At 43.6% G+C, this 15,250-nt stretch overlaps 1 protein-coding gene across 1 annotated transcript in view; it reads right to left on the reverse strand.

Moving 5' to 3' along the window:
* The window catches only part of TBL1XR1 (TBL1X/Y related 1), a 118,926-nt gene that overhangs the window by 51,982 nt on the left and 51,694 nt on the right, over positions 1-15,250 (reverse strand). Inside the window, exon 6 of the mRNA XM_068233318.1 lies at positions 13,762-14,005. Within this exon, the coding sequence (XP_068089419.1) occupies positions 13,762-14,005 (244 nt within the window). The remainder of the gene's footprint in view (positions 1-13,761; positions 14,006-15,250) is intronic.

Raw genomic sequence — 15,250 nt, forward strand, 5'->3', positions numbered from 1 at the left:
AAGACAAAACTGATCAGAATTTTCACTCGAATAAAAATTTAAAAAAATACTTTTGATTTTTCCGTAGAAACCAGGGCTGTGGCGTCTGAGTCGGAGCAATTTTGGGTACCCGGAGTTTGTGGTTTCATAAACTGAGGATTCGGATGATTTTTGTACCAAATCCACAGCCCTGGTAAGTATTAGACTATGGAGTCGGAGTTGAGGAGTCGGAGCCATTTTGGGTACATAGTGTCGGAGTGAGTAGTTTCATAAACTGAGGAGTCGGATAATTTTTGTGACCAACTCCACAGTCCTGGTAGAAACTTATTTTTTATCAAACTGCTGAAAAATCAGATTTTATTGTATCGTGTGTGGCCACATTGTATGGGCAGTGAGATGACATGCAGAATTATTTTGCAATGCAACTGACCACTGAACTAGGCCTTAGCCATAGACCCTGAACAAATGCAGATCAGGTGTTTGACATTGTAAATTCTGACAAGATTAGCTGCATGCTTGTTTCTGGTGTGATACAGACACTGCTGCAGCCAGAGATCAGCAGGTCTGCCAGGCAACTGGTATTGTTTACAATTAAATAAATATAGCAGCCTCCACATTCTTATCTATTCATGTGACCTTTAAAGGGAACCTAAACTAAAAATGATATGGATTTTTCCTTTTAAAATAATACCAGTTGCCTGACTCTGCTGCTGATCATGCATGTCTAATACTTTTGACCACAGCCCCTCAACAAGCATACAGATCAGGTGCTCTGACTGACATCAGACTGGATTAGCCTCGTGCTTGTTTCAGGTGTGCAATTCGGCCACTACTGTAGCCAAAGATCAGCAGGACTGAAAGGCAACTGGTATTGTTTAAAAGGAAACATCCATATCCCTCTTAAGAATCCCTTTTAAAGAATAACTGATGTGAGAATATGGAGGCTGCCATTTATTTCCTTTTAAACAATACCAGTTGCCTGGCAGCCCTGCTGGTTTATTTGCTGCAGTAGTGTCTGAATCCCACCAGAAACAAGCATGCAGCTAATCTTGTCAGATTTGATAACATTGTGCTCTATTCACAATCATTTTCCACATGCGGAAATCAAATCACGATAAATTCCCACAAGAGGCAAGACCATCTTGTCATTCACAAAATTTGTTGCATGTTTTTTTCCACATGCAGAAAAAGTTCGCAAATAATGTGGAAAAATGTCTGCAAAAGTAGGTAATTTCCGGAACAAAAAAAATTCACAAAGAAAAGGGGGACATTATTTCTGCCTTAACTACCGATTTTATATCGCCTAAAAAGTACCTGGTGAGATATTTCACTTACCATTGACTTAGGCCTGATGCACACCAAAACCCGCTAGCAGATCCGCAAAATGCTAGCAGATTTTGAAACGCTTTTTGTTATTTTTCTGTAGCGCTTCAGCTAGCATTTTGCAGTTTTGTGAAGCGTTTTTGGTGTAGTAGATTTCAAATACTGTTACAGTAAAGCTGTTACTGAACAGCTTTTGTAACAAACGCCTGCAAAACCACTCTGAACTGGCGTTTTTCAGAGCGGTTTGTGTTTTTCCTATACTTAACATTGAGGCAGAAACGCATCCACAATCCAAAAAATGCCTCATCCCGGGAGTATGCGTTTCTGCAAAACGCCTCCCGCTCTGGTGTGAACCACCCCATTGAGATACATTGACCAAGCGTATCCGCAGCCGCAAGCAGCTGCAGAAACGCTGAAAAAGCCGCTCGGTGTGCACCAGCCCTTATATGGAGTCTGGAGCTCTGTTTGCTGGACTTTTTTTTTTTTGGTCTTTTATTGCAACATTTTTTCCGCATGTTTTCACTTTTTTTTTTTCCCCCCTGCACCCAGAAACATGTGGAAAATTTTTAGTTAACGTGCAAAAAATTACTGCTACCGGTAATTTAGCGGAGAAAAAATACATTACCGCATGTGTCATTGAGAATAGGGTCCAATGGGCTCTATTCACAAAAAGCAGGTCGGTAAAATAATTGGCTTCGGTAAAATACCTCATCTGTTATTTTACACTTTTTTTCCCTCAGGAAGTAGAGGTTTGGTAATTTACCGAACAAATATGCCTCAATTGGCTCTCCCCAAAGTCTGTCTGTTAAATCTACCGTACAGAGACTGTATTGGCAGAAGAAGTTATCAGCTGCTGTGAGCTGGAGAAAATTACCAAACACTTTTGGCCGGTAAACAATGCGGAAATCGTTGTGAATTGCCATTTCTGGACATTTCTTGAGGCAATTACCACACAAGTCTTTAATTTACCTCACTAGTCAGTAATGTTTATTTTCTGTGCAGTGATGGGTTTAGTGAATTGGAATGTGGGAAGGGGATTGGTAAAATCAGCTGTTTTCAGCATTACCGAATGCGGTAATGCTTTGTGAATAGAGCCCAATGTCAGAAGCACCCAATCTGCTGTACAGGAGATTCATCCTCTATTACACATTCTTCATGCACCATCTGAATCATAATTACAGGTGATAAACAACATCTCTGTTCAATGTGCACAACATTCTCAGCAAATTCACAACAGCTCTGTGGGGAGTGCAAATGTAGAGTATACTACCACTGTGTAATTTAAAATTTGTAGTAATCAACCCCAAATTTAATCTCATCTCAAATTAATTGATTTCATGAGCAAAGGGAGTGCATACATTTGCATAAACCTGCATCAACATAGAATGATTTGCCTGCAATAAAAAATTTACCATATATTTACCTGAGAAGTCTTGTCCTGCGATGCTGTCCTGAAGTCCCTGCATCACCCGACTTCCGGAGCGTGGCCCCACCTTCTCTCTCTCCCCCCCGGAGAAAAAGGCCAAGTTATTTTCTACAGCAAATAGCTTGGGGTTTTTCTCTGCGGAGAGAGGGCGGAGCTAGGCGCTGAAAGCTGAGTGATGCAGGGACTTCGGGACAAGGCTTCTCGGATAAATGTAAAACTTTCTTTTACTTATAGGCTGACGGATTTTCACTTTGACTCTTGAGTTCCTCTTTAAGGTTAAGGGCTGGTTGTCTCCGGTTTTTGAGCTGCAGCGAGGGACCCGCCATGGATGCTCCATCTCCCTGCTCCTTTTTGACCTGGCTCTAGAGCCACTGCCTTCTCTTATCCGGACGCGTCCCGGGATAGATGGGTGGGTCAGAGATGGTAAAGTACACACAAAAAAGTAGGATTATACACAGGTGACATGCTGCTGTATTTGTCTATTCCTGCAGAGTCAGTAAAGGCTGCTTTGTCTACCATTACGTTATATGGCCAATATGTCAATATGCTGGACTCAAGATAACCTGGTCTAAGTTCTTTCTGCTTCCTGTAGATTACTTTACCCCACTTCAGAGACACTTAAAATCTCCTCTACTATGGGCCAGATCATTTAAAACCAGGGCTGTGGAATCGGAGTCGTGGAGTCGGGCAATTTTGGGTGCCTGGAGTCGGAGTCGGGAAAAAATGCACCGACTCCGACTCCTAATGAATTTGTAACTGTAAATTAAAATAGAAAATATGATAAAATGTTTCTCAGATAATAGTCATTAAAAATAATGTATATATGCAGTATATATACAGTAATAGCTGTGCTTAGTCCACAAAATTGAAATAAATCAATCAAAATTAGTTACTTGTGCTGCTTCAATAAAGCAGTCCCCGTATTTTTAAGGTCAGATATACATATCTGATTGTGACTGTATATATGATGTGTACACAGGAATCTCTTATATATACTAAATAACATCTATGCTGTAAGAATAAAGCCTGATGTGTAGCTGTGTCACTAATAGAGATGGTCAATGAGATGGAAATAATTCTGCACTAATGCTGATTTATGCAAATATATGCACTCCCTTTGCTGATGAAATCAAATAATTTGATATGTTAAAATTTGGTTTGGTGACTACAAATTAAAGGGTACCTGATACGGATGAAAAGTAAAGTTTTATACATACCTGGGGCTTCCTCCAGCCCCCTTCAAGCTAATCAGTCCCTCGCTGTCCTCCACCACCCGGATCTTCTGCTATGAGTCCTGGTAATTCAGCCAGTCAGCGCTGTCCGGCCGCATGCCGCTCCCACAGCCAGGAACATTCTGCACCTGCGCAATAGTGCTGCACAGGTGTAGTATGCTCCTGGCGGCGGAGTGTGTGCATGCGCACTACGCCCGACTGGCTCAAGTACCTGGACTCATAGCAGAAGATCCAGGTGGTGGAGGAGGACAACGAGGGACTGATTATCCTGAAGGTGGCTGGAGGAAGCCCCAGGTATGTGTAAAACTTTAATTTCATCTGTCTCAGGTTTACTTTGTTACACAGTAGAACTATACTCTACATATGCACTCCCCACAGAGCTGCAGGGAATCCACTGAGAATGCTGTGCACATTGAACAGAGGTGTTGTCTGTCACCCATAAACCTTGTTCAGATTGTGCATGAAGGATGTGTAATAGAGGAAGAATCTCCTCATTCCCCTGCAGAGTACCTGCACATCATTCTTACATGTACCCACACTTACATTGCCTAGGGCCTGATAGATGTTCTTTGTTCCAGTTTGTACCTTTTACAAGTACTCTTACCAAGGACTAGTTTTAGTCTAAAGGGAATAAATATAGTACTAATTGCAGTATTTGTATAGCGCCTTTCTCCTGTCGGACTCAAAGCGCTTGCGAGGCACCTACTAGAGCGCACTCAGTAGGCAGTAGCAGTGTTAAGGAGACTTGCCCAAGAAACTCCTTACTGAATAAGTGCAGGCTTACTGAACAGGCAGAGCCGAGATTTGAACCCAGGTCTCCTGTGTCAGAGGCAGAGCCCTTAACCATTACACTATCCAGCCACTAAGGATATGTAGACTGCTAGTAGTCTACATATCCTTCTTACTTCAGTTGTCTTGTAAAATTCCTAAGCATTGGCAGTTAAGAGACGAATTTCATGTTACATACTTTTAATCAACAAAATTGTAATATGCAAATTAGAGGAGTCGGAGGAATCCTAAACTGAGGAGTCGGAGTCGGTGGATTTTTGGACCGACTCCACAGCCCTGTTTAAAACAAACCTGAACTGAAAATGTCCTCTCTGCTCTAAAAGATAAACAGCAGCACAACAACCTTTAAAGAGACACTGAAGCGAAAAAAAAAATGATATTATGATTTGTATGTGTAGTACAGCTAAGAAAAAAAACATTAAGATCAGATACATCAGTCTAATTGTTTCCAGTGCAGGAAGAGTTGAGATACTCCAGTTGTTATCTCTATGCAAAAAAGCTATTAAGCTCTCCAACTAGTGGTGGAGAGGGCTGTTATCTGACTTTTATTATCTCAACTGTAATTGAACTGTTTACTTTTCCTCTGCTAGAGGAGAGTTCATTACTTCACAGACTGCTCTGAAAGACTCATTTTGAATGAATGCTGAGTGTTGTGTAATCTGCACATATTATAGAGTGATGCAATGTTAGAAAAAACACTATATACCTGAAAATAAAAATATGAGAATATTTTCTTTGCTGCTAATCTTCTAGTAATTATTCATAGTACACAACCAATTCATTATATCATATATTTTTTTTCGCTTCAGTGTCTCTTTAAACGAAAAAAAAAATTGTTACAGCTGATACAAATCCTAAAATAAATCTGCAGTGTGTATTATATATCATATTGTGAACATCCTGTGCTTTCAAATGAGCTTACCTGCCATCTCTGCCATGGCAGTCATGTGACACGGGAGATATCAAATTAGAACTTGTGATTAGACACAAATGAGGGGGAATTAAACAGGCTAAACTCTCTAGAGTATTTCTCTAGGTTTTCATTCTGTCCTGTGCAAGAGTTCTGGTCCACTTTAAGGACTTGTGTGTACAAATTTCAAGATCCCCTCAGTATTTTCCAGCACTCAGTCTAGGGTCCCTGCTTTGGGCGGTTGCAAGCTAGTTGAAGGCTTGGGAAAAATTACCCTTTAGTGTTGTCATTTTAAATAGATTGGTTTAATCTGTTTAAAATGATTCTACTGCCCCAAATAATTTAGGTTACTTGGCATACTCCATTTTATTACCTCATGCCAAGCTTAAAGAGAGTCTGAAGCGAGGATAAATCTCGCTTCAGACCTCAGATAGCAGGGGCACGTGTGCCCCTGCTAAACCGCCGCTATCCCGCGGCTTAACGGGGGTCCCTGATCCCCCAAATCCCCTCCGTAATGCAGGGGAGCGCTTCCTGGTTGGGGCAGGGCTAACCGCCGCAGCCCTGCCCCACGCACGTCTCTCAGCGCGTATCTCCGCCTCTTCTCCGCCTCTCCCCCGCCCCTCTCAGTCTTCCTTCACTGAGAGGGGCGGGGGAGAGGCGGCGATGCGCCGCTGAGAGACGCGACTGGAGGCAAGGCTGCAGCCATTAGCCTTGCCTCCAGGAGCGACCAAGTCTGCGACCAAGTGTCGCAGTGGGGGGTTTGGGGGTGAAGGGACCCCCGTTTAGCGGCGCGATAGCGGCGGTTTAGCAGGGGCACACATGCCCCTGCTAACTATGAGCTCTGAAGCGAGATTTATTCTCGCTTCAGAGTCTCTTTAAAGGACTACTGTAAGGGGGTCGGGGGAAAAGGAGTTGAACTTTCCCGGGGCTTCTAATGGTCCTCCGCAGACATCCTGTGCCCACGCAGCCACTCACCGATGCTCAGGTCCACTTCTGGAATTTCCGACTTTAAAGTCTGAAAACCACTGCGCCTGCATTGCCGTGTCCTCGCTCCCGCTGAGGACACACCAGGAGCGTACTGCGCAGGCACAGACCATACTGGGCCCAACTCATTTCCCCCTGACCCTCCTATAGTATTCCTTTAATACTCAATTAACACAATACCTTTGGCCTAAGCAACAGCATTATTTGGTGCTGGCGATCCTACAGGGCCCAGGAATTTTGTTGAACTCCATGAGACAGAGATACAAAAGATACTTTGTGAGGTTTTGGATGAAAATCTAGAAGAGTGTGTATAGGTTTCCTCCAACATCAGTTGCCTACACTCCTTCAATTAGCCAAAGCAGGAAATCCTTGTCCTATAGTATAGAAATGTCGACAGCAGGATACCCCCAGCTTGTCCTACATCCTCTGTAGAACAAGGCTGCTTGACAGATGTGGTGCGATCATTCCTCAACTGTCAGTGTAAATGACCAAGAATGACCATTTCAAGCCACAAATTATCAAGGTGTAAAGTCAGTTTTTCATCAAAATGTTTAATATAAACTGTCCAGACGATCAAAAACATTCAAGTTTATCTAAGTAGCTGCTGTACAGTTAAACTACAAAAAATAAAACCTCACACTAATCACCCAATATGGCAAAATTGCACACGTAGTAACTAGAAAAAGATTATAAAATATATTACTGCTGTGAAATGCATCTGCAGCATTAGTCTCCATTTTCACTGCACTGCAAAATTGACTTTTTTTTTGTCTTTTTCCAGATCAGAGCCAATGCAAAACCGGTGATGTGAACAGATCTTACATAGGTGAAGAAACAAAAAGGAAAAGAAGACGGGAGCCCCCAATAGTGTATTACTGATAATATAGATGGTGAAATGATAAAAATCAGAGATATACTCACAAACACGGGTCGCCAAAATGTAGGCAACCACTGAACGCACAGATGGGGATATTGACCCTGTCCCCACGCAGGTTAAGAAGTCGCTCTCCGCAGAAAAAGAAGGGGGTGTACACACCCATCCACCAGGTGGATAATATTGTGCAAAAGGTACAGAGGCGCCAACGGAATAAAAAAAGGACTTATTTAAAAAGATAAAACAAGGGGGTAAGGGTGGACCTACCTCCCCAAAATTCACACACCACAAATGTGTTATAGTATGCAACAAAACGTTTAATCTATACTCCAAAACTGCAACGCGCTTCGCGGGTCTCAAGCCCGCTCCATCAGGCAAAATATAGAAAGGAGCAGCTTACAAGGTGTGCAGCATAGCGCAGCGCCTTATGTATAATCACAGAGGCGCTGCGCTATGCTGCACACCTTGTAAGCTGCTCCTTTCTATATTTTGCCTGATGGAGCGGGCTTGAGACCCGCGAAGCGCGTTGCAGTTTTGGAGTATAGATTAAACGTTTTGTTGCATACTATAACACATTTGTGGTGTGTGAATTTTGGGGAGGTAGGTCCACCCTTACCCCCTTGTTTTATCTTTTTAAATAAGTCCTTTTTTTATTCCGTTGGCGCCTCTGTACCTTTTGCGCAGATCTTACATAGGATCCATTCACATCTGTCCTTTACCATCTACCACCTTCAGTGAACCACCAGTAACAAACTAGACTATAGATTTCCAAGAGCAAACATAAGACACAGACCCAGAACATTTATATCACGCTTTTCTGTTGGCAGATTCAAATCACCACAGCTGCAGCCACTAGGGTGCACTCTATAGGCTTTGGCAGTGTTGAGGAGTCTTGTCCAGGCTCTCCTTACTGAATAGGTGCTGGCTTACTGAACAGGCACTGCTGAGATTGAACCCAGGCAGAGCCCTAAACTAGTACACTATCCAGCCACATAAAGTATCTACAAAGTCAGAAGGACTAAGGCTGAGTTTCCATGTTTTTTCGGAATAAAAATTTGCATTAGAACACATGCCAATGATAGAAAATAGGTTATTTTCCATGTAATGCAAATTTGTATTCACGGTGTATTGCGTAAAAAAAAAAGACAGCCTGTTGCATTTTTTCACATTACATACTCATTCACACATGGCTCTGCATGCGACATGTGAAACATTTGCATACACTGTAAATAGTAGGCAATGGAGGAGTTATTGTCTAATGTACTAGCCACATGCATAAATTCACATAAAAGTTGCATAATACTCTTTCCATGTGAAAATTTGCATGCATATTTTCACACGTAAAATTCAAGAATATAGAGGAAACTCAATCTTAGAACTTCTCCGTTCTGGAACAGAAAGAGAAGCCAATTCCACATGCCTGTGACAGCCCTGGAGCTAAAAGCACAGTCCTTTCCACAAAGTGCAGCTCCCAGCAAAGACATCAGATCAATAACAGGATTCCCTCTAAAATAACCTGCTCTAAAGGCAGGAATGAAACTGACAGCTTATCAAGAAAAGTGTACATCATACATGGAAGCTGGCCAAATCCCAGGAGCTATGGAGCCAATTAGGCATTATAGCTGGTGTCTTATCTCAGAAGTTAGTGAATTCTATTTGAATTTGTCCTCCCCAAATCATTTTACACATTACTCCAAACTGTCCAGTTTCTGAGGGACGAAAGAAGATAACACAGCTTGTAAGAAACTAGGACTAACCAAATAGGGAAAAAAGATGAATTTGGCAGCTTGTCCTTACAAATAAGCAATGAACAAGTTGCACGCTGTGTGCACAGGCCAGCAGAGTAATAGGACATTATGTATAATCTTCACAAACGCACAGAATAAACTCCACACACACAAACTAAGTCCATCTAAATACTCAGCATGCAGTACACACCATACATTATAACAAAAACACAATAGAAAAAGATGCTTGGCTTAGCACACTACAACCAGCAGGGGTCACTGCCACATTATTTTCTTCTGCAATGTCTCCATGTCTTAATCTGTAGAATAATCTCGCCAAATAAAACCCATCCCCCACTATCTTGCTGGGAAACACTGAGGAAACTGCATTCAGATAAATTGTCTCACCTGTCAGATTACTGATACAGAATGTAAAGTGCTCGGAAAGATGTGCATTATGCTAAATAATTAGAGGCATAATTCAAGCAAGCAAAAACTTTACAGTGTTACTGGTGTACACAGCTTATTTCACACAGTAAATGCATTTCTGTAACTAAAATACATACAATTGCACATGTACACCAGGCGCACACACAAACACGCACTCTCCTATATACACACACACACACACACACACACAATGGACTCAAAGTTGATAAAAAAAAATAAAAAAATAAACTTAACAAACAACAAATGTTTTGGACAGACCTACACAAACATTAAAATCATATTAGTGCTACAAGACTATTGTTTGCCAATTATAAGAGCTATGGCCCACTAGAGCATTTTTAGCCATGTTTTAGAATCTCCAGCTACTGCAAAAGTGCTAGGCTAATGAAAATCAATGGAAGTGAGCCCACAGGGGCAATTGTGATCAATGAAATTGCAATCTTGGGTTCCTGCTGCTCTTTTGGAGCGACTGCACTCTAAGGGCTCATTCACACTATGAGCAGTTTGTGGGGTTTTTAGAAATCGCGCCAAAAGCGCTTTTACAATGATTCCCTATGAGAGTGTTCACATGTAAGCTTTTCTATTTCATTGAAATCGCAAACGTGCTGCATGTACCATTTTCTGATCGCTTTGGCTCAATGGAAGGTATAGGGAAATCGCAAAACGCTGGAAAAAGGGCTTTGTATAGCGATTTCCCGAGCGCTTCTATGAATAAATACATTGTATTTATTCATATCCAGGTGAAAGAGTTCACTTCCTGACTGTCGTCAAGAAGTGAGAATCAGTCGCTCAGCAAAAGTGCTTTTCTAAGCTCAAAGTGCAGGGCAAAGCTTTAAAAAAAAAAAAAAAAGCACAATAAATCGCTCAGCACTTGTGATAGCGCTGGCTATTTACAATGTGAACAAGGCCTAATACAAAGTATAAGAGTGCTGGAAAATCACGATCACAAGAGGCGAGGGGCACACCCGCACAAAAGATCCCGACACAGCCACGGATCGCCATCTTACTGAGGGGAGAGCAGAGGCCTGGCTCAGACTGGAACTAAGCTATGGGACCAAACTGACTTTTAGGGGCTGGAAGAAGTCCCAGGTGAGTGAAACTTATTTTTCAGATTGCCGGATGTATCCTTTTATGGTCCGGTTCACACTGGCACTAAAAAAGTCCATTTAGCAGAACTGAGGGACTGGATCCTAACGGAGGTGAATGGATCCAATGTTAATCAATAGGATCCATTCACATTGTTCTGTTAGAATGGATCCATTTGGCACAGTCTCCTGAACGGACTGCAAGTTTAGGGAGGGAGCAATAAATCCGGAGCAATGGACGCGTCACATTGACTGCGCCGTAACAGAAAGGCTCACAGATTAAAAACTGATCCTTGCCTTGCATCAGTTTCTCATCTGTGCAGTGTGAACCAGGCCTAAGTCACAGCAATTATTGCTGCCAACATCCTAGTGTTCCTAAAGAGTAGGTTCACACTAGGTCCAGAAACGTATCTGTGGCTCCATTTTACAAACCTGATCAAAACCGGAGCGCATAACCCCCCCCCCCCCCCCACCAGCTAATTTCTGTTTAAAATGCTTTACAAAAATCAATGTTATAAAGCGAGTGGGGAACTTACTCACTTCCTTGTGCTCCACCAATCACCGCGTCACTTCCTGTATGCCGCCCAATTAAGTACAGAAGGCGGCATTACAGGAAGTGACGTGGCAAGCGATAGAACGCAAGGAAGTAAGTTCCCAGCTCGCTTTATAACATTGTTTTTTAAGGGCCTGTTTAGACTATATGCGTTCCTAGCCGTTTTCAGGGAACGCGTACTGGTACCAAAAACGCATAGAAACGGCTCCTAATGCTTTTGAATGGGCTAGTTCACATGTATGCGTATGAGACGCATACGTTTCTCATCCGCATTGCTGCACGCAGTTCTGTGCGATACGCATAGAAACGGACGCAATGAAAGTCTGGACGCGTATCAAAAACGCGTACTATTGCGTTTTTAGCGTCCGTTTTCCTCTGCGGTTCCCATAATTCTTTTTTTTCCCCTGGGTCACGTGCTTGTGCAAAACGCAATAGAAAACGCATTCATACGCAAGAAAAACGCATGCGTTTTTCAACTTGCGTTTCTTTGAATTTATACGCGTTCTACAAACGCAGCAAGTATGAACAGGCCCTAAGGCAATTTAAGAAGAAACTAGCTGGAGGGGGAGCGGGGAAGGGGTGACCCAGGTGGCGTGGGAGGGAACGACCCCCCCCCCTCCCCTGCAGAACCCCTCCTTCCCCGCTACCCCTTCTAGCATGGCTCCCCCACCCATGGCCAGGGCTGGGGATACCTTTCCATGGACTGGAAATTTGATATTTTTTTTATACCTATCCTTATACCAAAGTAAGATTGCCATTGGCTTTGGTGGTAAACCTAGTAGGATATAGACTTATGTTTACTAGTAGCCTCCCAAATTGTTCTGTTTTCATACTTGGGGGTTCCCTCATAACCTAGGCAGCCTCCTCTCCATCTCCTTGCATTCCCTTAGTTTATAATCAGTTGGAGCATGGACACATGCTTGGTCCTGTCTGTGGGCCCTCTTTGAGTACGCTCTGGATTGACTGAGCACAACAGCTGTGGCTGGGAGCGTTCTGGGCACATGCAGTTCTGATAGATTTATAACCGCGCATGCTTAGAACACACACGATTGAGGCTACAGCACAGCCGTGGGAGGGAGTACACAAAGAGGCTGTGCGAGTACGTTGAGCATGCAAAAATGGGGCCAAAGCAAGAAGACTAAGGAGAAGCTGGCTAAGCTAAGGGGACAGAGGGTATGGGTGCCCTAAGAAACCCCAGGAGTGGCCAGCACTTACATTTAAATTTAGTTTGGGTGTACTTTAAAGCAGTGTTCCCCAACCCTGTCCTCAAGGCCCACCAACAGTGCATATTTTGTGGAAATCCACAGAGGTAGGTAACCAGCTCTGCTGAGACACTAATTAACTCACCGGTGCAGTTTTCTGCAAAACATGTACTGTTGATGGGCCTTGAGGACAGGGTTGGGGAACTCTGCTTTAAAGAATATCGAGGTAAAAAAAAAAAAGCTAAGCATTATTTACCTGGGACTCCTTCCAGTCCCTAGAAGTCTACTTGGTCCAGTGTGGATGTTCTGCTGTCCTCCAGCCTGTCGATGTCCCCTTTGTACGATTAAGCCCATGACCTAGCCAGGGTCAGCAATCCGGCAGAAAGGACAGCAGAACTTCAGCGCTGGACCAAATAGATTTATAGGGGCTGGAAGCCCAGGTAAGTCAAGGTTAACTTTTTTTTCATTTTACCTTTAACCACTTCTGTACCACAGGGTTTTTTGCTGATCGGTGCTGCGTGGGCTCTCCAGCCCGCAGCACCGATCAGCTGGCAGCCAGGGCGATCAGACTGCCACCCTTTTTTCCCCACTAGGGGGGGGGGGGGGGATGTCCTGCTGGGGGGGTCTGATCGCCGCCGGCTGCTTGCGGGCTCTTCAAAGCCCCCCTCCGCAGCGCTTCCTGGCCTCCTTCCCCTTCCCTCCCCCTTCCTCTGAGCGGCGCAGGACGGATAGGCTTTAGCCGGGGATCGCCGATCTCCTCTACGGCGCTGCTGCGCAGCAGCGCCGTATACATGTAAACACCGGGGAAGAGCTTCCCCGTGTGTTTACATTTACCTTGCGAGCCGCCAATCGGCTCGCAGGGTGTTCACGGAGACACCCTCCGTGAGCTGACATGGAATTCAGGGGCGTACTTAAGTGTACGCAGAATCCTGAAGTGGTTAAGGTTCCGATAAATAAAAACAAAAAAATACAAAATAAAGTGTCTAGCTCCTTTCATATCATGAATTGTTACTGGTCTTTAATGGGACAGATGGCTTCACTGACCAGCAGGGGAGCTCAACACTTTATTTTCAGTAGACTGTATTGACCACCTCTCCCTTTATATTTCTAATGATGGTCTTGACAAGTAGTTTTCACTGAAGGCAACTTCTATCTAAGAATTTAAGTTTGCTGTTAAGTTGAAATCACAAGTTCAAGAACTTTTTTTTGTTCTCTGGATGCACTTACTTGCCAGTGCATGTCCTCCATTTTCCTCCCCATTTGCTGCATTTTCGCCATTCTTCGTTGACGGCTGTTGGTTGTTTGCTGCTGTTGCCGCGGCCGCCGCTGCTGCAGCGGCAGCTGCTGCCGCCGCCTGCTGCTGTGCAAGCTTGTCTCTGTAGGCCTGCTGTCTTGTTTGCACCACATCAGGCATAACTGCATCGATCAGCGATAGGGATTCAATTGGCCTCCCATCAAAAAGTGTTCCATCCTAGGGAATTGAATCAGAAATGGATATCACATTAGTCATCAATATGACTAATCAATCTCTGAGGAGTCAACATACACAAACTAACTGAGTATTGCTAATAAAAAAAAGAAACAGGATGCAGTCCTGCCTTTTTGCTACAGAGATTACCAAGATATGCATATGTACCACTTGACAGATATTTCATGCACATCTCACATGATTACAAAATCATAATAAAAATAGAACAGTACAGAACCATACATTTTGCTACTTTCAGACATCTGCACTTTTGGCAACTGCAATGTTCACTAAATCTTTTTCAGATGAATGTAATAGGAGATTACACCCTTTTACACTTGGTGCAGTGTGATTTTGAACGATTGCACCCCAACAGAAAAGTCACACTGCATGTTATATCCGTGGTGCAACAAAAAGAAAAAAAAACTCAGCAGTGAGGCATTCTTTTCACTGAAAATATGGATGTATGTGGAAGCAGACCAGTAATGCTTCATTGCCGGAGACACTTCTTCCTGATTGACTGTAATGTGTAAAGTGGTCCCCCTGACATTGACAAGTCTACTCTTCAACAATCCATTGAGTTGCGATGTCCTCTCCTACTCAGCCTTCCCACATAGAATGCAAGCAGCATGTCTGTACAGCGATTGTATGTAAACCATCATGTGATCTGTTGTACTAGGCAGCAGCTATCCAGAGTATATTCCTCTTTACAAACCACATTAAATAAATGCTGGAGAGATACATAGAGGGCGCACTTCTTTTGCACAGACTGGCTGAAGTTACGGGACCCAGTACTGGAGTTGGAAAAGACTGAGGAGGAAGCCCCAGCCAGGTATGTATAAAACGTTTAATTTCTATCAGCTCTGGTACACTTTAAACCTTTACATTACCTGGCCGGGAGAGGAAAAGACCACATCTCCAGACATGTACCAGTGGCCAGGCACGCTATATCTCCCGACATGTACAAGTGGCCAGGTACGCTACATCTCCTGAAATGTACCAGTGGCCAGGTACAGCACCGTTTGTGCCTTGGCACTGTAGCAAGGGCTTATGGGAGCTCAGTCTGGGCAGGAGGAGGTTACTAGCCATTGATTTCAGAGGCAGAGGGGAGGAGGGAGGAGGAGAGGGGACTGAATTTACACACAGGCAAGCTGATAGCATCTCCAGCCTGTGACAATGTGACAAACAGAACATGGCTGCCCTCGTATCACAGGAATAATCATAAACTTTTGAAACTATTTGCAGCTA

Source organism: Hyperolius riggenbachi, chromosome 4, assembly GCF_040937935.1.
Source record: "Hyperolius riggenbachi isolate aHypRig1 chromosome 4, aHypRig1.pri, whole genome shotgun sequence".
Taxonomy (NCBI): Eukaryota; Metazoa; Chordata; class Amphibia; order Anura; family Hyperoliidae; genus Hyperolius; species Hyperolius riggenbachi.